The sequence below is a fragment of the Canis lupus genome, chromosome 25, assembly GCF_003254725.2.
Source record: "Canis lupus dingo isolate Sandy chromosome 25, ASM325472v2, whole genome shotgun sequence".
NCBI classification, from domain to species: Eukaryota; Metazoa; Chordata; class Mammalia; order Carnivora; family Canidae; genus Canis; species Canis lupus.
Window position 1 is genome coordinate 38107055 of NC_064267.1, and position 21157 is coordinate 38128211.

The window sequence follows — 21157 nt, forward strand, 5'->3', positions numbered from 1 at the left end:
AAAATCACCCTCTCTTCTTTTTCCTTTTCCTCTTCTGGTTCCAAAGACTCCTCTAATAATCTTTACAAAAGTTTTACAAAAGTTTTCTGTGTCAAATAAATGCCATTACAACTAAAATTTGAAAGCCATGTTTGGCAGAGGATCAAAGGGGAAGGGAGGGAAAACAGAGTGGAAAGAAATCAGAGAGGGAGACAAACCATGACAGACTCTTAACTAGGGGAAAAACTGAAGGTCATTGGAGGGGAGGTGGTTAGGGGGATGGGGTAACAAGGTGACAGGCAGTAAGGACAGCAGGTGATGTGGTGAGCACTGGGTGTTACCTGCAACTGATGAATTACTAAGCCCTACATCTGAAACTAATGACGTAGTATAGGTTGGCTAATTGAATTTAAATTAAAAAAAAGAAAAAGAAAAAGAAAGCCATGCTTGTAGGATAGACTTCTAAAATGTACAACATAGGGAACTGTTTCCACTTACAAACCACATAAGTATTGTTTTCGATTTGCAGTCCACCTAATCCATAAAATCTTATAGACTTTTAAGACTATAGACTATATTTATTTATCTATTATCAGGCCATGCATTTTACCCACAGATTTCACAGAATCACTGGTACACCGTTAGCCTTCTACTCCATCCTATTCTTTTCAGTCTTGGACAGTTTTTACTTGCCCCCAAGTGAGACATTAGTTTATATACCACAAGAAGCAAGTTTTGTATAAATGAGCTCCCAGAAGACATACATTTATTCCAACAAGTAGAGGGCATTTAAGCCAAGGAGGGTGGCTAAAAGGTCTTTTCTCCTTTTAAAAGACTTGCATATTCGTCATTCTTTACAATTTAGGGAAGAATATTGCAGATGTTTCTTTTTTTTTTCTTTTTTTGCAGATGTTTCTTAAACATAATTTGCTTACATATTGGACAGTTTATCATTTTCTTCTAAATCTCCTCATATATAAAAGCACTTCATAGAAACTACTAGCATAGTACTAAACTTTATTTCTTAAAATGTGGTAGAAAACTAGAGTAATTTTTTCTCCTTTATCCTCTTTATCACTAATCCTGACCATCCCTTTTTCTTTCTGAAAGCAAGAAAAAAGCAAAAAAAAGCAAAAAAAGCAAAAAAAAAAAAAAAAGAGAAGCAAAATATTGAAGAAAAACAGTGAATTTAAGATGAGATCAAATATAATGTATAATTTGAAGTGATGTTTAATGTATTAAAGACAGATCTGACTGGATTAAAACTCACCAAAGATAATTTGGAGTAATTTTACATCTACCTCTATGGCTTTAGCTTTCTTTATATTGTTAGTATTTACTTATAAATTCTCACACTTATCTAGTATGTTCTAGTGTCTACCATAAAGATATAGGAAACGTGGCTACATTAAGATATTATAATAGTCAATAGTTGGGCAAAAGAAGGAATAAAAGAAAAATATTATCTTTCTAGTTGGATGTATTTTTTTAAAAGATTTTATTTATTTAAGAGAGAGAGTAGGAGCAGTGGGGAGGGAGAAGCTGACACCCTGTGGAGCAGGGAGCCTGCCACAAGGCACAACTCTAGGACCCTGGAATCATGACCTGAACCAATGTCAGATGCTTAACTGACTGAGTCACCCAGGTGCCCCTTTCTAGTTGGATGTATTATCTGTTAAATGATACCATCATTCTACATTAGCTTTGTTGTTGTTTTGACTAAGCATTATTTTCTTCTCAATTTCATCTGTAATCCAAAGAAACATAACTATAATACTACACACATGTCTATCTATCTATCTATCTATCTATCTATCTATCTATCATCTATCTTCTATCTATCTAGTTTAGTAAGCAGTTTCTCAACACTTTAATTGATCATTTAATAATGTGATTAGTGTATAATATTTTCATCGTGTAAAAAAGAACCTGAAGGTAACACAACAAAAATGCCAAATTATCAAAAGTTCCCAAAGTGGCTATTTGATATCATTGTTCCAGAATGATATGCCCTCTTCAAGGGCAGAAATGCTCAAGATAATACTGCCAGAGTCCAGCTTTTCCTTTAAAATTTTCTTTTTAAGAATACTTAGAAATACTATGATTTGACAATGCTCAAATGGATACTTTTATTGAAGCTTGGTTTTTGTTCTATGTGACTCAAAGTTGGAAAAACTATTAAAAAGTAAGAGGCATAGATAATAGTAATCACCTAATAGTGCTAGTTTTGACTTGATCATAAATGGAGATGTGAACTGATTGACATTTAGAGTATCTTGCATCCAAGATCATGAAGGCTTGAAAGGAAATGCAAGCTTGTTGAACCATACCTTAAGAAATTTGGCAACGCTGTGATTTGCCCTTCTTGTTTCTTCAAGTGAATCTTTATATTTCCAAATCACGTGATCACATAGGACCATGACGAGATTGTCCAATTCATTCTGGTAAGATTCCGGAAATCTCTGAGCTCGAGAAAGCTAAGGAAAGAATGGATCATTTCTTTATAATGTGGCATGTGAAATCCTAAGCCTGGAAAATAATAAACTGAAAGACTTACTTCGTATAGCATACAACAGAAAGAGTCCTGAAAATTTGAAAGCCATAGTAAAATAGAAACTCTTAATTTCAAGATCATGATTTCCATCATTTTCATTTAATGTTTCCATCTCTTTTGGCCAATGATTTTTTCACTTTTTCATTAAAAAGTAAAACACATATTAATTGCAAACTATTCAAATGGTGTAGAGATGTAACATGTTCTATGATCTCTCTCATCTTAATTCCCCTTCCTTGTCTCTTAGAAAATAATTACAATGAATATTATTCTAGATTTACATTGACACATAGTTCTCTAATTGAAAATCAATTATTTTGATTTTTTAGGACCAGGCATTCCCCAACTATAAGAGTTCAATGACTGAGTAAATGTGTGAGTACAGGTGGTGGTTTGAAATGTTCTTTAGTAAGTTCCAGATTGTCTTTCCTGAAAAATTTATTTCAGCTTTATTGAGGTATAATTGGCATATAAAACTATAAGATATTTAAAGTGCACATTGTGGTGTTTTGATACAAAGATATTGAGAAAGATTCCTTCCATCTAGTTAATGAACATATCCATCATCTCACATTTTTATTCTTTTGTGTGAGAACATTTAAGTTTTACTTTGTTAGCAAATTTCAATAATACAACACACTGTTATTAGCTGTAATCACTGTGTTTTACAGAAGATCCTCAGCCTTTATCCATCGTGTGGTTGCAAGTTGGTACAAGCTGGTCCTAACCTCACAGTCCCAGCATATGCCACAGCAGGTGCCAGTGGGACCTCACAGTCAAGAGACTTGCCACCCCATACATCCATTGACCTAAATAAACTCTATGGGTCCCTCAAGATGACTCTCAGGTCAAGGATTCTTCTCATCCTGTTGGACCTCCTGCACAGAAGGGGAAATTTTCAGGCAGCTAAGTTTTCCCATCTCTCTGTAGTTAGTGAATTTACAAAAGCCTTCGCACGAGATAGGCAAGATTGATTCATCTTTACAAGTTGGCTTTAAAATTAGCCTCACATTTTCACTATAGATAGAAACACAAAATTTAGAGATAGCCTGAACTATGTATTTCCAAAATTCTCTGCGCCCAGCCTTCTATGCTGCAAGTATAAAAAAAATGGAAAATGAAGTTATAGGAATCACTTAGAACAAACAGTAGTTCAACTGTGGGATGCTGCTGTGGGCTAGCACTGGTTTTTGCTCTTTCTTTTTCTTTCTTTCTTTCTTTCTTTCTTTCTTTCTTTCTTTCTTTCTTTCTTTCTTCTTCCTTCCTTTCTTCTTTTTCTTTCATTAAGTCTAGGCCCTCAGGTGCTTATGTGCATTGAATTTTTTCTAAGTCAATATACCAGGACACTGCTATATAGATATTTTGGGATATTATAGCTACCCTCCGTGTATAGTTAACACTTGGTGTGGAAATTAAATTAAACTGACAACAAATAAACTTAAGTGATTTAATCACACACATCATTTTTAATTCTGCTCCATGTATCTTGGGAAATAACCGTAAACAATTCACCTACATGAAAGCAACATTCACTTTTTAAATAATCAAGGCACATTTGTAGATTCTCTCTTTTCTCTTTGTTAATCCTCTGAGATTCATTTAACAGACCAGCACCAGCATTTCCTTCACACAGAGACACGTGTTAATACCTTGGGCTTTGATATTTCCTCTGTTTCTCCTTTTGTCTTTCCAAACTCCCCTTGTGGCCTACTCCCACTTTCAACCCAAAGATGCTCTGACTGGTAAATACACGAGTAGTATTTTTAACTGTTCTCCAGAAGTATATCCCAAAGGCTCAAGGTGGGAGAATTTCTATTCCAGGGACTGCGGATTTCTGTGTCAGGACAGAGGAAGAAAGGGGGCAAGGGGATAGCATAGTCTGATCACAAGCAAAAGAGCCAGAGCATGTTAGGAGAATCTGGGCTATCGTATGACATACAGGTACAGAATGCATTGGCTGAGGTCCAGGCATTTGGCAGTTTTTTTAGGAACAAGAGGCTGGTGGGAAACAAAAGGTTAGCCAGTACAATGAACCTTGTGCTACTAGAGATCAGTGCAGAGAAGGCACTTAGGAGTTCCTAGCAAACAGGAACTCTCCTTGGTCAAAAGAGCAGGGGTGATGTGGAGGTGCTATCTGCCTCTCAGGGGACTTAACCAGACATCTTTCTTGAGGTCCTCAAATCTCCCACACTCTATGATGACAAAAACTGTCACAGCTGAAAAGAAAATGCAAACAACTTGAGAGGTGTTTATTCTTTTTTAATTTTTTTTGAGAGGTGTTTATTTGTGAATGCTTTTGAGTCAAGTGATGGTATCAGGTCTTTTGTACTGTGATGCATGGAGATGGTCAGAAAATTGGAGGATGGCCCCCTGGAAGAAAACTGGAGTGGGGTTGTCCCTGAAGAGGACAGTGAGAAATAAACTGGAATCAGTGAGGACAAATGGTTAGACACAAGGACATCATACATGATGAGTTCCTATATTCTGAACTGTTTATAAGGGTGTCTGTGATCTATTTGAGCAGATATGTGCTGGTGGGAACGAAAGGATTTTAGTCCAATCTGTTTTTTTTACAGATGAGAAAACAGGTTCTGAGATGTTAAATGTCTTTTTTATCATCTAACAGGTTAGTGGAAGGGCAAGGATTAAAGTGATGAAGTTTCCTAATTCCAACACAGCTGAAAAACAGAGAGATATGAATCATTTTTATCTTCATATTAGATTTTCTCTTCCTTCCTGACAGGAGGATCTTATCTCTGGAAGAGGGAGAGCAGACACAGCTGAAAAGCAAATATAAGATCTAAGAGTTAAGTTAGGGAGCTCTGGAGATGATTAAATATCCAGCCAAGGCAGATCTGCTATGCTTAGGTCAAGCCATGGCTGGAGAGACCTGTGGTGTGGAAGCATGGATGGGAATATCTGGGTGGATGACCTGAGGATGGTGACTCTGCATACTTCCCTACTAAGAGATAACATTTCTCTTAGATGGGATGCTCTGCAAAAACCTTTCCCAGCAAGGCAGCAGACAAATCCTTCAGGAGATGTCCCTCCTCCTCCCTTGGAGCTCAGGCTAATAACCAGGGTTAAGGTCCAGCTTAACCCAGCTGTGAACCTGCTGGGCCTAATAAGATAAAACAGAGAGTATACCCGAAGGAGCTGTAAGCAGGAGTCATGCAAGTTCCTTTGAGATTGGATGATAAATGTGTTTGATCAAGAAGGCCAGAAAGAAGAGTGAATCAGTTAAGACTCACTGACATGGGGGCACTTTATCAGGATTTGGGATGAAACAATCCCACTCATTGTTAGGATGGCTCTTAGAGCGCTACAGATGGCACATTCTGAGCAAAGTGAAAGTGAGAATGCTTGAGGGCCCTGGCAGACGACAGAAAAAAGAATAAAGAGGCAGAGGAAAGTGGAAATGCATATACTGAGACCAGAAGAACCCCTGGAGGATCAAGTTTTACAGCAAGGTCTGGAAAACACACTATCCACCCCAAAGTCATCAAAAGGTGCTGGACCGACATCTCTAAGAAGTTTAGTGGTCTCTCAATGGCAGATGAGACAGGCAGTGACAGTGCTGGCTCACTAATGGCCATGGAGATGATGTTCACCAAAATAACAGAGGCCATGGGATTGTACTTATCCTCCAGGAGCCAGAAGGCTGTGATTATCGTAACAGATGGCAAGGCTGGAGGGAAGCCAAGGTGGAGGACTCTCAGGGAGTTGTAGAGCTACTTAATAATATGTGGGGTCCCTATGGGAAAAACAGACAGCAACCAACAATGACGATGTTTAATCCACCAAGAAGGCAAGAATGGACTATAGAAGATGAGGACGTTTGCTCCAAAAAATATTCACGGGGCATTTTCCTCTTCCTGGACCTGAGTCACTTTTCAGAGTTGGTACACACTGATTGAAGAAAAGACAGAGTCTCTAAAAGACAGAGCCCCCTCCAATACTTCGGTTACGTATATACATATAAAGATTTTGTCAGCCCTCCTACAAAGGGCCCTACAGCTATGTACTCAGGTGACCATACTGGGAAGAGGGGCACCATTAAACTATTAAACACAAGATCTGAGTTGATACTGACATTTGAAGGCCAAAAGGATCATCACATCCACCCTGTTAGAGTGGGAACTTACAGGGATCAATATAAGAGTCCTAACTAAAATTGTTAATGGTGGGTCCACTGTTGGGTGGATCTTTGAAGCCAGTGGACCCACTATCAACTCAGATCTTCTGTCCGTAGGACCTGTACTGACACACAATCATTTCTCCCACTTAAAATGCAATTAACTCAAATTGCTAAGGTTTACAAAGTAAATAAAAATGAAACTAATGAGAGCATATTCATCAGCACAATTGTTGGATAATAGTGTATTACCTACAATCTTACCTGAATTTTATTTGTGTCAATCAAGTGCTGGGCCATTGATTTCAGGATAATTGCAAAGAAGAACCAGGAGTGCTATTGCAAAAAAGAAAAGACAATAGGAAATTTATTATGTTAGAGCAAAATCACAATGATTCTGTCCTTTACAACATGTAATATTATAAAATTTTTATTTTAGAATGTGTTCTTTGAAATGGACAGGCCAGCTGCACACACATGACTGTCCAGCCTGCACAAGTGAGTGCTGTCCACAGACCAGTGCCTCTCCCACCACAAACTGCTCCCTCCTCCAGTCTAGGTTGTGCTCAGGCATTACAATTTCCTCTCTGAAGGATGGACTTAAGAAAGGCCCAGGAATGTGCCTGTAAGCCCTTAACTCGGGAATCTCCTGGGGATCCGTACAGTTTCAGAAGAGGAGGTAGGGGCTCCCAGTGGGCGTTTCTCTTGGCTCCTCTTCCACTTCTTCCTATGGGGAGGGGTGCAGTCCGAGCAAACCAAAATATGTCCCAGGATGAAGGTCCTTGTCTCTTGGGTCGAAGGGTTATACTTATCCCAGATACAAAAAGTCTATGTTATATACGTACAGTTTAAAGAATATACCTCCCTGATCCTTTGCTCCTCGCATTTTCTCCACCAGAGATAACAATTTTGAATTCTGTGCTAATCATTCCCTTGCTTTATTTCATAATTTTGCTACCATTATCATACATTGAAGCACTATTGAGTTTTGCCTACTGCTGAACTCTATATAAACGGAATCATCCCGTGTGGATCCTTCTGTAATTGGCTTTTTCATTCAGTAACTTCTGTCCTGAGGTTCATTTATGTTGACTCCTGTGGCTGGGAGTCCAGTATTGTCACATCACATATATGACCACAATTTACTTCTCTGTTCTATCATGGACGGGCATTTGAATTGTAACCAATTTCAGCTGATACAAACTATGCTGCTGAGAGCTGCTGGGTACAGGGTCCTAACTCTAGAGATCTATGTGAGATGTGGGACAGAGGAGTTTTGCATTTTAACAAGGCAGCTCTTGCTCAACAAAGGGGTTGCCTGACCTTAGAAATGGAATTCATGTTGTTGGAAATAATTAATACAAGGCACATTGTTAAAATCCCCTTTCCCCCATCTTGTCCAAAATGATATTTTTCACCATATGTCCAATGTCCCCATATTTGCCTCTTAATGCCCCTGATATTTACCATGTGCTACCTCTTAGCACTCCAGTCTGCCTCTGCCTGAGTCCTGAGTTTTACCCTGAGTCCACCAGGGCTAAGGAAATTAAGCTTTTCATCTCAATTCGTGTCTGATAACAGGAAACCCATTCCCCTCCTGCCCTCTAGTCTCCGTGGGCAGCACACATTCCTTTTTCTATTCCCATATCTCACCGCTTTCTAGCTCCTGATGCCCTACTGCCACACTTTCTGGAATGCATGGCCCAACATCAGCGAAGTCTCTGGAAGGCACAATTTCTCCAAAGTTCCCTTCACCTCACCTTTTAACTAAGTGTTGACTCTCTGAAGAGAAGCCTGTTTCTCTGGCATGCAATCCCCTTGAGCACCCTGACACCATCCTCACCTTGCTAGAGTCCATTCCCTACACAGCCATCAGGGTGCTTCATTAAACTCATGTCAGCTCATGTCACACTTTTGCTCAAAACTCTCTAATGGTTCTCAATTTTGCTGAGTGGAAGCCAAAGTCCTTGCAATGGCCTATAAGGCTTTATGCTACTTGCCTACCTCTCCTCCCTACACCCACCCTGCCTCCTCTCTTCTTTGATAACTTCATTCCAGCCACACTGGCCTCTCTGCCATCCTTCCAGCACACTAGGCATGCTGCTGCCTTGTGATTTTATACATGTCTCCCCTCTGCCTTTACTGTTCTCCAAGCATCCACATGGTCAGCTCCTCCTCTTTGCATTTTTTTTGTCAAGTATTACCTTCTCCATGAGCTGTCTCCTGACCATTCTGTTTAAATTCCAAACCTCGCTCTGTACCTCCAGCACTCCCAGTTCCCCTTACCAGCTCAACATTTTCTTTTCCCATACCACTTCTCACTTCCTAACACACAATTTAATTAATTTTGTTATTATGTTTGTAGTATATTGTTTTTTACCCCCCGGTAGAATGCAAGCTCCCCAAGGACAGAGGTCTTTATTCTATTCTCTGATGCCTGCCAAGTGCTGAGGTTGGTGCCCGTCCCATGGGAGGCACTTAGAACATCTTTGTTGCATAAACAGGATAAATATACTCATAAGACTAATTTAAGCAAATTGCTTAGAATAATTTGAGTTTAGGGAACTCATGTTGATGCTTATCAATCCCAACTTCTCTTTCTAGCTACTTACTAATCAATCATCCATCTGTCAAGTCATGATAGATAATTAATTTAGCTAGGGACTAAAGCCATTCTTCTATAATTTAATCCTTTGGCACATTTCCTCTACCGTGCCTAAAAACCCAACAAACTTTATTTTTGCAACAGTTAGTACTTTTGAGTATTTCAGATTATTCTTAATAGTTACTCATTCTGTTTTGGGGCCAAAGGACTTAATTTGGGTCTTCTGTTCTTTTGACACAAATCTCCTTCGCTTGCTTAATGTTTTTATATGCTACAGTTTCAATATGATGCTTACACTGAAACTAAAAGAAACAATCTATGGATATCAAGGAGTCCTATCGCCTTCCAGGGGTGAGAGCAAGCCACCCCTCCTGTTAACAATTGAAGGATTGTCTTTAAATTCTTTACCTTCAGGACATGCTTTACTGTTGTTGAGTCATTTGATTTCAAAAGACCAGTCACATTTTTAGCCAGCTCCTCATGTATAGTTCTCTCCTTGCATGCCCTGGTTTTGAACACGAACTGAAGAAAATCCAAAAAGTGAAAAAAGTTAAATACTTAAAAAAAAACCAAAGTCTCAAAAATTAGGTTACATGAATAACTCATATCTCAAAATTATCTGCTCATGCCAGATTTTGTCATGAAATAAATGGTGGCCCAATGACAAGAGTAGTACACGACTGTTCCTATTTAGGGTTTTGCACAAGATAGGGCTTGGCTCACCTAAGCTCTCCTTGAAACTCTTTTTGTAGAAATCAAAAGAAAGAGTCAGAGAGCGATTTAGCGGGTTCAAGGAAACATGGAGGGCTTTGACCCACCTACTTAGGACACATTTCCCCTTCTCCTTCCTTCCACTGGTAACAGGTGGCATGGTAGCATTTCTTCATCCTGAAAGGGTAGAGCACCCACTCAAATAGCCAAGTGGGGAAGCAGGTGCCTTCCAGAGGCCAGTAGGTGAGCTCCCCACAGGCCCAGGTTCTATCATCTCATGCTTAGTCACAGCTATCAAAGGGTTCATGAACATTGGCCATCAGTAAGATAACAAATGCTGCTCACTTTTTTTTCTCTCAAAAGATTTGTTTTGGTGTGCATTTCTGAATGCATGTAATGGTCTTAATTTTCAGTATTTCTTCATCTATTTTAAGGATATCAGTACCAATTTATGCACATATTTTAAATATATAATGCTTATCCCTAGATTATACGGTTTTACTTATGGGTTGCATTTGCCTCAAGGAAGGTCATTTGTTTATAACATTCACTACTCAGACTTCACTATAATCAAGAGCGAAGGCAGACAAGAAACTCAAAGCAGAGGCACATTCACATTTGGATCTATAATCATTTCTTTGAACTTTGCAACTCATTGGTAAGTAAGACTGGAGTCTTACTTCTCCAAGCTCATCCCAGAGGAGAAAGACAAAGCTAAGAGATGTATGAAACTAGCCAAAATCAAGAGTAATAGGATTTTTTCCCCCTCATGAATTATGACTCAAGTGAGGCTAATATCATCACTGACTGCCTAGTCCCATGCACAGTTATTTAGCTCTAACAGCATTACAACTAGCTCTGAGATATTCTTATTTTAAAATTTTGGCTGGAACGTGTCAGTGCCATGAATTGCAGTAAACCATGGCGTTTGGTTAGATAGACTTAAGATGCACATCTTTGAAAAAGAAATGGTGTATGTGTGCATTTTGGATATTGTAAATGAGGTGAGTTAGCAGCATTTAGCACCACTGAACTTGAAATGGTGTTTAGTTTGTTTCTGAATATATATAAATTCCACTGAATATATCACATCTTTCAAGGACATCAAAGCATATATTGATACCAGCCCATCAGTATTCATCATACACCAAGGTATGGGCCTTAATATCCACCTACATGTTAAAAAATAATTTCTCCCACAGGTGATAAGAAAAATCAAACTCTTTGGTCAAGGTCAGGCTGTTAACAATGTACTGCAACAAGAGTTCAATCATAGAGCTCGATGTTCTTCTGGTCCATCCTTTCTCACTTCAGAGGAGAAAAAAATGAAGTCCGGAGAGGCTGATTGCTCAAATTAACTATCTAATCTTGACTAGAATCTAATTTCCCACTTGCTAGTTTAATGTTCTTTCTAGAATAAAATTCCAGTTGATAATATTTATTAGGGTGTGTCCACTTTAGCTATGTGAAAATATTTTTATGAAATATCTTTAGGAATTGTTATCAGCGTGACATCCCATTTTTATATGTATTTCTGGATTTCAACCACTTCAAAGCAAACTAAGCAACTGCCTATATTATAAAATCAAATGGTCTCATCAGGAGATTTCAAACATCCTAGTTAAAAATAAAGACCATACCAGGATGCATTCCAATACACTCTTCCAAGAGCAACACAGAATGAGTCTGAGAACTGATTTAAGGTTCTCATAAGGAACTTCTTTGACTATCACAAAAACAGACACAACATCAGTGGGTTCTTAATGTAGTCTTCAATGATTCCATTGGAATGAGGTAAATACTTGTGTTGAAATGGAGATGCCTCTGGGTAATATGGACTGGGGAATTGTTTTCTTCTAAGCCCCTTTGGCGATTGAAATGGAAAATGTGGGTTAAATATTGAGAGAAATTTCTGTGGTTGATTCTGTTAAATGTAAATTCATCAATACTGGATTAAAGTATTTTTACGACTGTCTTAAACAGAGAGTAAACTAAATAAGCATTTGTAGGCGCAACTGGCTTTCTGCAGCTGAAGTGTAGACCTTGTTGGGTAAAATTATACCATAGGGAAATTGTTGTGAAATAACTATCTTTGGCATATGGGCTATTTTAAGGAAGGGCACACGATCATACTTGGGTATTTGGGAAGATATCTTACATTTCAGGCAGGTAGAAAATATGTACATATAAAATTGTAATGTAAAAAAAATAAAAAATAAATAAAATTGTAATGTAAAAATATCCCTCAGAGGGTTTCACCTCAGAGTGAAATTTCATAGGAAGTTTTGTTTTTTTTTTGTTTGTTTTTTACACATATCTACCACAAAACCCCCAAATTATCCTCTAGTCACCTTTCTAGACATCTAACTTATGGGAGTATATGTCTATTCTTATATATCAATGGAATAAATTCTTTCAATTAAAAAAGGTCTGGGTCTCAAAAAGATTTAATATATACATAAAAAATAGAAATTTAGCTCCTCTATGCATTATAAAGTTATGTAAGCCACTCTCATTTATCTCTGGATAGATTCTTTTCATTCAGGAAGATGACATTTAGGCAGGAACTATAATGTGCAAACATCATCACAAGTTCACTGGCATTAATTCACAGGCCAACTGGAAATGAGAACATGAACATGTCCGAGTGAACGCTTGGTGAAGGACGCTGGAGGAAGCAGGTGCACACTGATGGAATGGGCTAGTGGATCATGCCCGAGGATAAAGGACTTAACATACCAGAAGCAGGTACAAATATACAGTAACTGGGAAAATGAAATAATGCCTGAGAAAACAATAAAAAGAGCTAAGAAAACATTACAGAAGAAACACAGAGCATTCAACAAACCAACAGGAAAAATATTCCTTAACTTGATACAGGAATTGCATTCATTTGTAATGTTGACTTCAAAAGGCCAATACCTTCATTTTCTCTTCTCTTTCTTTGTTCTTTCTCCCCATATAAATATTCATTTGCACATGTACACATTATTTATACATTTGAACTATACCTCTAGATCATCCATGCAAAGAGATGGAATCCTAAGTGGCTAAAGGGAATGTTTGATATTACTGTGCTGAGCCCCATCCAGCTAAAGGCAGAAACATCCCACTTATTGCAGACAGAAATGAGACAAACCACACAGCACGAGGGATGTGCCCAGTGTCGAAGTGGCGATTTCATACCTTAATGTACGACTGGACAGAGTGGTCCAGCTGTTCCTCATGGCATTTGGCCACAATGTCGGTCAGAACCCTGGAAAAACAAAACTGTTGAGTGACTTTTCTGGAAAATATGACTGGGCTTGGCACTAGAGTGTTTTGTAAACTGGGTATTTAACAGGCACTGAATTAATGCGTGAACCAGTTTCAGATTTCCCCCTCTGATCCTCCAATATCCGTATTAACACTAAGATATAAGTATCTCATGGCTGCAACATCACACTGAAGACTTTTATGGCTTGTGTGTTGGCTGATACTGTGTTCTTGGAAAAAGAATCATTTTTAGTATCTGATTACAATTTAGGACCTTTAACCTCCAATTATTATAGTCCATTTAAAGGGGGCTCCCTCTGGGTGGCTTTGTTGGTTAAGTGTCTGCCTTTGGCTCAGATCATGATCCCAGGGTCCTGGGATGGAGCCTCACCTTGGGATCCCAGCTCCTCGGGCAGTCTGCTTCTCTCCTTCTGCCCCTCCCCCGATTGTATTCTCTCTCTCTCTCTCTCATAAAAAAATCCTTAAAAAAGAATAAAGAGGGTTTCCCTTCTAACAAAGAGGGACTACATATGCTGCTGTAAAAAGCAATTAGATTAAGATTCAGTTTTATTTTTTATTTCCCTCCTTAGCTCGTGAAGTGTTTCTAGTAGCAGCGGTGGTACTGCTTTCACATTAGTACTGCCAGTTGCTCAATGGCTGTAGTGTTTTGGAATGTCTTGGAATTTTAGCAGATCTATCTGCTGAAATATTTAGCAGTCTTGTTCACAAAAACCTATATGTTCATGCTGAAAAAAGTCTCAGTTGAAGGTACAGTTGGAGACTTTTAACCCAGGTCCAGAACTCGCTGATGTGGAACTGTTAGACACACTTTAATTGTCCCAGAGCTTCAGGGTGCTACTTTAAAAATGAAGCTAAAGACCCACATTCTGAAAGAGGTTAATAATATACCTGACAGTTAGGAAAGTTCTGGACATACTTCAGTGTGAAGAGTAATATTTTTCCGCAGAATTCGGTGACTAATATTTTTTTTAAAATGAACATTAAACATATATGATGCTTTAACGGATTTAAAACAGTATCTCCAATAGAGAGGAAATTAGGATCGTCAAAGTTACTAGACAGATTAGAAATGTTGGAAAAATGTAGTACAGACAAATTTAAAGCAGGGGCAGTTAGAGAAAAAAATTTAAAAATCTAGTGGGAATGTGAAACTGTACAGCCACCCTGGAAAACAATTCAGCGTTTTCTTAAAAACTGCAGGTGCAACTATCATTAAGACCTAGCAGCTGCACCAGGCATTTATCTCAGGGAAATAAAAACTTATGTTCACCCAAAATCTACCTGAACTGGAAAAACCCAGATGCCCTTCCTATCTATCTATCCAAAATTTTAACAGATTAGTAGTTACCAGGGCTAAGGGGTGGGGACTGGGGATGTGAGGGAAGTAATTTTGTGTAATAAATGACAACATGAGGGATTCCCCTGGTGATGGGAATGTTCCGTATTCTGTTTATCAATGTCAATATCCCAGTAGTGATACTGTGCTACAGTTTTGCATGATGTGGCATTGGTAAACTAGGTAAAGGGAACATGGGATCTCTCCACATTATTTCTCACAAGTGCCTGTCCTATGATTCCCTCAAAATAAAAAGCTTAATTAAGAAACAAAATAAAAAGTGAAAAAACGGGTCTAAAACTTTACCCCAATGATAACAGATTTGAAGGCAAGAACTCAAGAGAGAAATACTTCAAATTTGAGACATGTGTTCACGTGAAACACAAGCGGGCACAAGAAGGTGGCTGTTCAGTTATAATCACAGTTTTGTGCAAACACAGACTAGAAGAGTTCTTCTCCTAAGACCACGGGAGAGATACCTGGTCACAGTTGTAGTTATTTCATCTTCTTCATTCTGGACCAGCACCTTGAAGAGCTGATTCAAGATGATAGGCAGAAAACTCATGATTGCGTGAATCTTTTCCACATTCAATAGGTTCTGTAGTACATTGGTGGGAGAAAAGGGACACTGGTTAAATTTAAAGCACCTTCTGCTGATGTGTTTCTGAACTAAAGTAAGTGGGGTGTCTGGGTGGTGCAGTGGTTGAGCATCTGCCTTTGGCTCAGGGCATGATCCCGGCGTCCTGGGATCGAGTCCCTCATGAAGCTCCTTGCATGGAGCCTACTTCTCCCTCTGTCTATGTCTCTGCTTCTCTCTGTGTCTCTCATGATTAAATAAATACAATCTTAAAAAAAAGGAAAAGTACGAATATGCTAGCTCACCTTCATCTGGCTTTATTTATTCTTCACTGCACTCAGCAGGCACGCAGGCATGGGGGTGATGTTGCAAGGATACTGTACACAATTATCTAATTGAAAATCAACTGATTCTGATCTTCAATCATTTTATTTTGGAAAAAAAATCTGACATTTGCTTGTTTTGTAATCAACAGGTAGAGACTATCAAAGAATTGAGAAATAACCATTTATTCTCTGAATTGATAAGGTATTTAAAAATCTTCCATGATGGCCCTATCTTAGTTTGCTACTCATTGGAAACTGGAAAGGACCCTTTTACCCATTTCTTTACCCTGGATACCCAGAGAGTATTTGCACGTCACCTTACCTTACAAGACCGGATGAAGTTCGAGGTAGGTGACTGAGACATATCTTTCTCTCTTTTTTGGCACTGTCGGAAAAATGCGTTCACATGGGGATCCTGAAAGAGCAAGGAAATTGTTTATTTCTGGTGACACATAAACTGTATAACAATTACAGTGATGGAGGGTGAGTATTTCTGGAGGACAGATGCCTCAATGAGACGAGCAGATGCTTTATCAAGGAGTCAGAGTGACGGCTTTCATTTTCACTGGACATTTTGAAAGTTCACTGAAAGCTCCACCTGGACCACAAACCCTGCTCTTTCTTTCTTTCTTTTTTTTTTTTTCTTTCTTATAGACAGATGTGTTTTCCTTCTTGGCCACATGGCAGTGGCTGGAGAAGCCCTTCCACTGGCTCTGTCCCCTCCCTCCCCTTTTAAAAATTGCTTTCTTTCATCTTCCTGTTTCTTTCTACACACCTCTATGTATTTTTCTTACATATTTCTTAACACACATGAGAAGGTGTACTCTTATTATGCACAGGGATATTTTTAGACTTAAAATGCCCAAGCTAGTAAAAAATTAGGAAGTTCACACTAATCTAATGAGATAAAACTGATTTGTACCCTTTGTAATGGGCTGCATTGTGTCCCTTCACAATCCATATGTTGAAGTCTTAATTCCCGCCCTGGTACCTCAGAATATAACCATATTTAGAGATAAGGTCTCTAGACCTTATCTAGACCTTATCTAGACCTTATCTAAAGAGATAGTTATGTTAAAATGAAGCAGTTAGAGTGGACCAAGTCCAATATGATTGATGTCTCTATAAAAGACGAAATTTAGGGGCACCTGGGTGGCTTACTCTATTAAACACCTGACTCTTGATTGATCTCAGGGTCATGACTTCAAGACCCATGTTGGGCTCCACATGTGTGGAGCCTACTTATAAAAAAAATAAAGGAGGAAATCTGGACACAGAGATAAACACCAGACATGTACTGGCATAGAGGAAAGGACCATGAAAGGACCCAGCAAGAAGATGGCTACCTACATGTCAAGTAGGGAGGCCTGAGAAGAAACCAACCCTGCCAACACATTGACACCTTGATACTGGTCTTCTGGACTCCAGGATGGTGAAAACATAAATTTCTGTTGTGTAAGCTGCCCAGTCTATGGTATTCTGTTACGGCAGCCTGAGCAAATGAATATTCCCTTTAATGCTATTTCCTGAAGAGGGTGGCCCCTTAGAAATTCTCTTGAGCTGAGGGACAGAGTTATATAGTCAGAAAGTGAGACACGGAATTTTAGTGAAGACATGCATACTGGATATTTCTCTGGAATTTGTTGATTCTAGAAGGACATCTGTGATTTGGGTTTCCCTCAGCTCCAGGGTATGTGTGAGCATACGTGTGTATGTGTTATATTTTCAGTTTCATTTCATTTATTCAACTATTTGACGATTAGTCATTGAAAACTGACTATGTGCTAGGCCCTTGGCAGCCAGGGAGGACAGAGTGAAGGCCCAGGAAAACCCAGTCCCTTCTTCTGCAGTCCTTCCATTATGTCAGGGAGACCGGCACCATACTGCAATGTCAACACACACCTACTTGATCACAGTTACATAGGTGCATCACAGGAAAGCAGGGTGCCATGTGGGTGTATGACAAGACAACACATGTCTGAAGGGTCAGGGAAGAGGACAGGCTTCTTTGAGAAAGTGAGTCAAGGTCGGAAGGATGGGTGGGAGCTGTCCAGGCCAAGGCAGGGAGGGGAGGAAGGGAGGGAAAGATTGCCTTCCTCATGAGGAGGGCTGAGTGTCAGAAGCGGAAGCTAAGCAGATGGAGGACGCAGTGCAAGAGAGGGCCTGGGCATTTGGTCCATGAGGTAAATACTGATGAAAGAGGAATATGTCCCGCCTTGGCGATGAGTGATGGGCAGTGGCAGCGGATGCAGAAAAAGGTGAGTGATGGTGAGTCAGAGAGACATCTGGCTTGTTGAGAGGAAAGCAGTTGGAAGTGTGAGAAAGACAGGTTGGTATATAAGGGCAGGACTAGGTGGGGAAGGACCATTTTGTGGGACTTGTGGAGTTTGCGCAGAGGACTGAAGAAGGGAGTTAAATTTCCCTTGAGGCACCAGAGGTTACAGGGAGAAATTCTGATGCAATATGTGTGTAATACCTAGATGATTTCATTTCTCTTAGCAAGCATTTAAGAAAGGGGAAATACATAGTTTGTGTACTTAATGATTTTGCTTTGTACTTTACAATTGGTACCACAGAAGTCCTCACACTCTGGTAAGAGAAGCTGTCTTGCAGTGGAAGGGGTGCATCTGTGGTAATTTAGCAATGACGGGAATTAGGTTTGTATAGCATTTTGCAGTTCCTGACATGTTTTCACACGTGGTTTCTCATTTTGATCCTTCCTACAACCTTAGGCAGATATTATTGCCATCATTTTCCTGATGACAAAATAAGGACTGCAGGGGTGAGGTGACTTGTACAGGATCTCCCAGGAAGAAGCTGGCCAAGGAGGGTCTCCAGTAGTTCTGCTGATCTCATGGCCTGCCCATTAGGAGCACCTGGTAGGCACTGGAAATCAGACTTAGTTTTCAGGTAAAGATCCAAAGTCTTTCATTTGACCTTTCCTCATTAAAAAAAAAAAAATTTATTTATTTATTTATTCATGGGAGAGAGAGAGAGAGAGAGAGAGAGAGGCAGAGATACAGGCAGAGGGAGAAGCAGGCTCCATGCAGGGACCCCAACATGGGACTTGATCCCAGGTCCCCAGGATCACACCCTGGGCCAAAGGCAGACGCTAAACCGCTGAGCCACTCAGGGATCCCACCTTTCCCCATTTTTAACACTTGAGTGTTTTCAGTGAAAGCAAACCATATTTCAAGGGTGGGAGCATCATCCTGATACGTACATGTCTGGTATTCTAGTCCACAGTTGTAAGGGCACCTGGGCTGAAGGGCTGGGGCATTCTCTCTCTCCTGGGAGAGGCATAAAGTTATGCTGCCGACATTTCTTCCTTTGCAGTTCTAAATCACCTGCTCCTCTGACAACTTGGGAAATGGTGAGGACCCTCCCCTAAATACAGGAGCCCCCTTAGGATTCTATGGGTTCAAACAGATGCTGAGATTTTTTTCAGGACAGCGCACTCACCTGAGTATTTACTGTGGACACCACAAATGTCGATACTTTGAAGAGTGGCTTGCCACCGTCAACCCACTTAATGTCACTCCCACCATGCTGTAAAAAAGAGTGTGTTACTGTCACTGTGGCAATTGAAGAAAAGAAAAGAAACAGGTTATTTAGCTTATGTTAATTGGCCATCCTGATCCATTTAACTTACAGGACTCTACAGATGCAAAATAAAAGATGCAAAAAGAATTAGCAGTACCGGTGAGGGAGACCGATGTGGTATTAGGGGGCCATTCTAATGGATCATTTCTACCAGCCATGAATGAAACAAGACACTGAAAATATTGTTGGTACACGACTCATCACTACAATGGATGCATACACTACAGTCCTTGGGTTAATTTAAATAGCAGAAAGAAGATAACCTCATGCCATTTAGCTCATGTATTTTTTTCTCTTAAATTATACATCACTCAGTACCTTTCCACTTGCAGAATCTTGAAAGCTTAAATAATTAGGAGGCAGGCCTGTTGCTATTGGGATATTGTATTCTTGAGAAGCTATCTGATCATGTTTCATCAGGGGAAGCCAAGCATATCCCACTGTGCAAAGGAAGAACAAAGAGAAACCTTCTGAGTGCAAAGCGCCACGGTGAGGAGGAAAAACAAAGTTATTTGTCACTTATGAATAGAAAACCTCACTAAAAAAAAATTAATACATCAGAGCTTTAAAAGTCCTCTCCAGTTCAAGACACATAGATGACATGTAAAACTGTACCAAATCACATCCTGTCAGTACCTGATGTTTCCAGCATCTCCTTTTTCTTGGCATTAGCCTTGGCATTTATGTCACAAGTGACATGGTAAAAAGAAAACAAAATATGGTGTTTCTCATGGAGCTGTGTCGGTAGTTCAATTTTCACCTGCAATGAAAGAGATCATAGTCCAATCTATGTCCAAGAGATTTTCATCCCTGGACTGGGATGGAATTCATTTGCCCCAGGTCAGGGTGAGACAAAGCATAGGCGCCTTCACCTTTTAAAAAAATCTTTCACTGAAACTAAGGACCACGTTTCATAGTTAGTGTAAGAAGTGCCGACTTAACTCTCAATGGATATCCATCCTGCTAGCAGTCGTGTGTTAAGGGACTGATATTTTTACTTCTTTATTGTGGTGGGTGTTGATAATTTAGAATGCCTAGCATTTGTCATTTGGTAACAGATGCTAGTAAAGAATGGATTAAACACACTCACACACTCACACATACACAGAGGCTCACCATAAGGTGTCAAAAAGACATAGATCAAGGAACCTATCATCAGAGAACATCCACTGAGTAAACTGAGTCCCTGTCTCATGCAGTGTGTGCATGGACCAGAGTATGAGCATCGCTTGTGAGCTCATTAGAAATGCACAATCTTGGACACTACCCCAGACACATGGAATCAGAATCTGCATTTTTAATAAGATCCCCAGGCGATTCATAGACACAGTGGTGAGAAACATAGCAGTAAGAAATGATGTAACTTAAGCATGGAATCTATTTCTTCTTAAAAATAACAAAAAAATACATGATATGTGTTATTGTGGTAACCAAGTAATGAGCTGTTTTGTGAAGATGTCATGCTGTAGCTACATAAGGAATGTTTCCTAATAAGTATAAAACATAAAGTTGATATATGTTAAAAATATGCTTAATGAGGAGCATACTCCATATCCTTAAAAAGAAATGTTTTGACACCTTCTATATTTCATAGTGCTTTTCAGTTTCCAAACATCTGCCGCATACGTTGTGAAATAGGATGATACGGAGGTGGGAATCGAGTCGAAAGATGTTATAGGGCTTTGATTCACTGGGAGTTTATGGTCTAGTCCGTTTAATAGGATCTTCCAGGATGGGGAACCATGTCATTTGATAACTACTTCACACTAGAATCCCAGGATCTCATCATATAAGCTGCATTCAACGTAATATCAGCAGTTTGGTAACTTCCAGAATGGTCAAGCAATAAGGTGTCAGAGAACCGTGCAGATTATCTGCCAGCTTATTTATTAGACTCTTTGTGCATCTACCTATCTAGCTAATGTATTAGCACTTTTTAAAAAAAGATTTATTTATTTATTTGTGTGTGAGAGAGAGAGAGAGAGTGAGAGAGACACACACAGGAGGAGGGAGAAGCAGGCTCCATGCCGGGAGCCCGACGGGGGACTCGATCCC

The 21157-nt window shown here is 39.5% G+C and overlaps 1 protein-coding gene across 11 annotated transcripts in view; it reads right to left on the reverse strand.

The window, feature by feature from the left end:
- Positions 1-21157, reverse strand: part of DOCK10 (dedicator of cytokinesis 10) — a 260529-nt gene that overhangs the window by 49814 nt on the left and 189558 nt on the right. For all 11 annotated transcript variants that reach the window (XM_025463245.3, XM_049100910.1, XM_025463242.3 and 8 more), the window contains 9 exons: positions 19739-19862; positions 19421-19542; positions 18962-19048; positions 15822-15914; positions 15076-15194; positions 13171-13240; positions 9682-9795; positions 6933-7004; positions 2310-2456 (listed from right to left, as the gene is read on the reverse strand). In XM_025463245.3, the coding sequence (XP_025319030.3) occupies positions 2310-2456; positions 6933-7004; positions 9682-9795; positions 13171-13240; positions 15076-15194; positions 15822-15914; positions 18962-19048; positions 19421-19542; positions 19739-19862 (948 nt within the window). The remainder of the gene's footprint in view (positions 1-2309; positions 2457-6932; positions 7005-9681; positions 9796-13170; positions 13241-15075; positions 15195-15821; positions 15915-18961; positions 19049-19420; positions 19543-19738; positions 19863-21157) is intronic.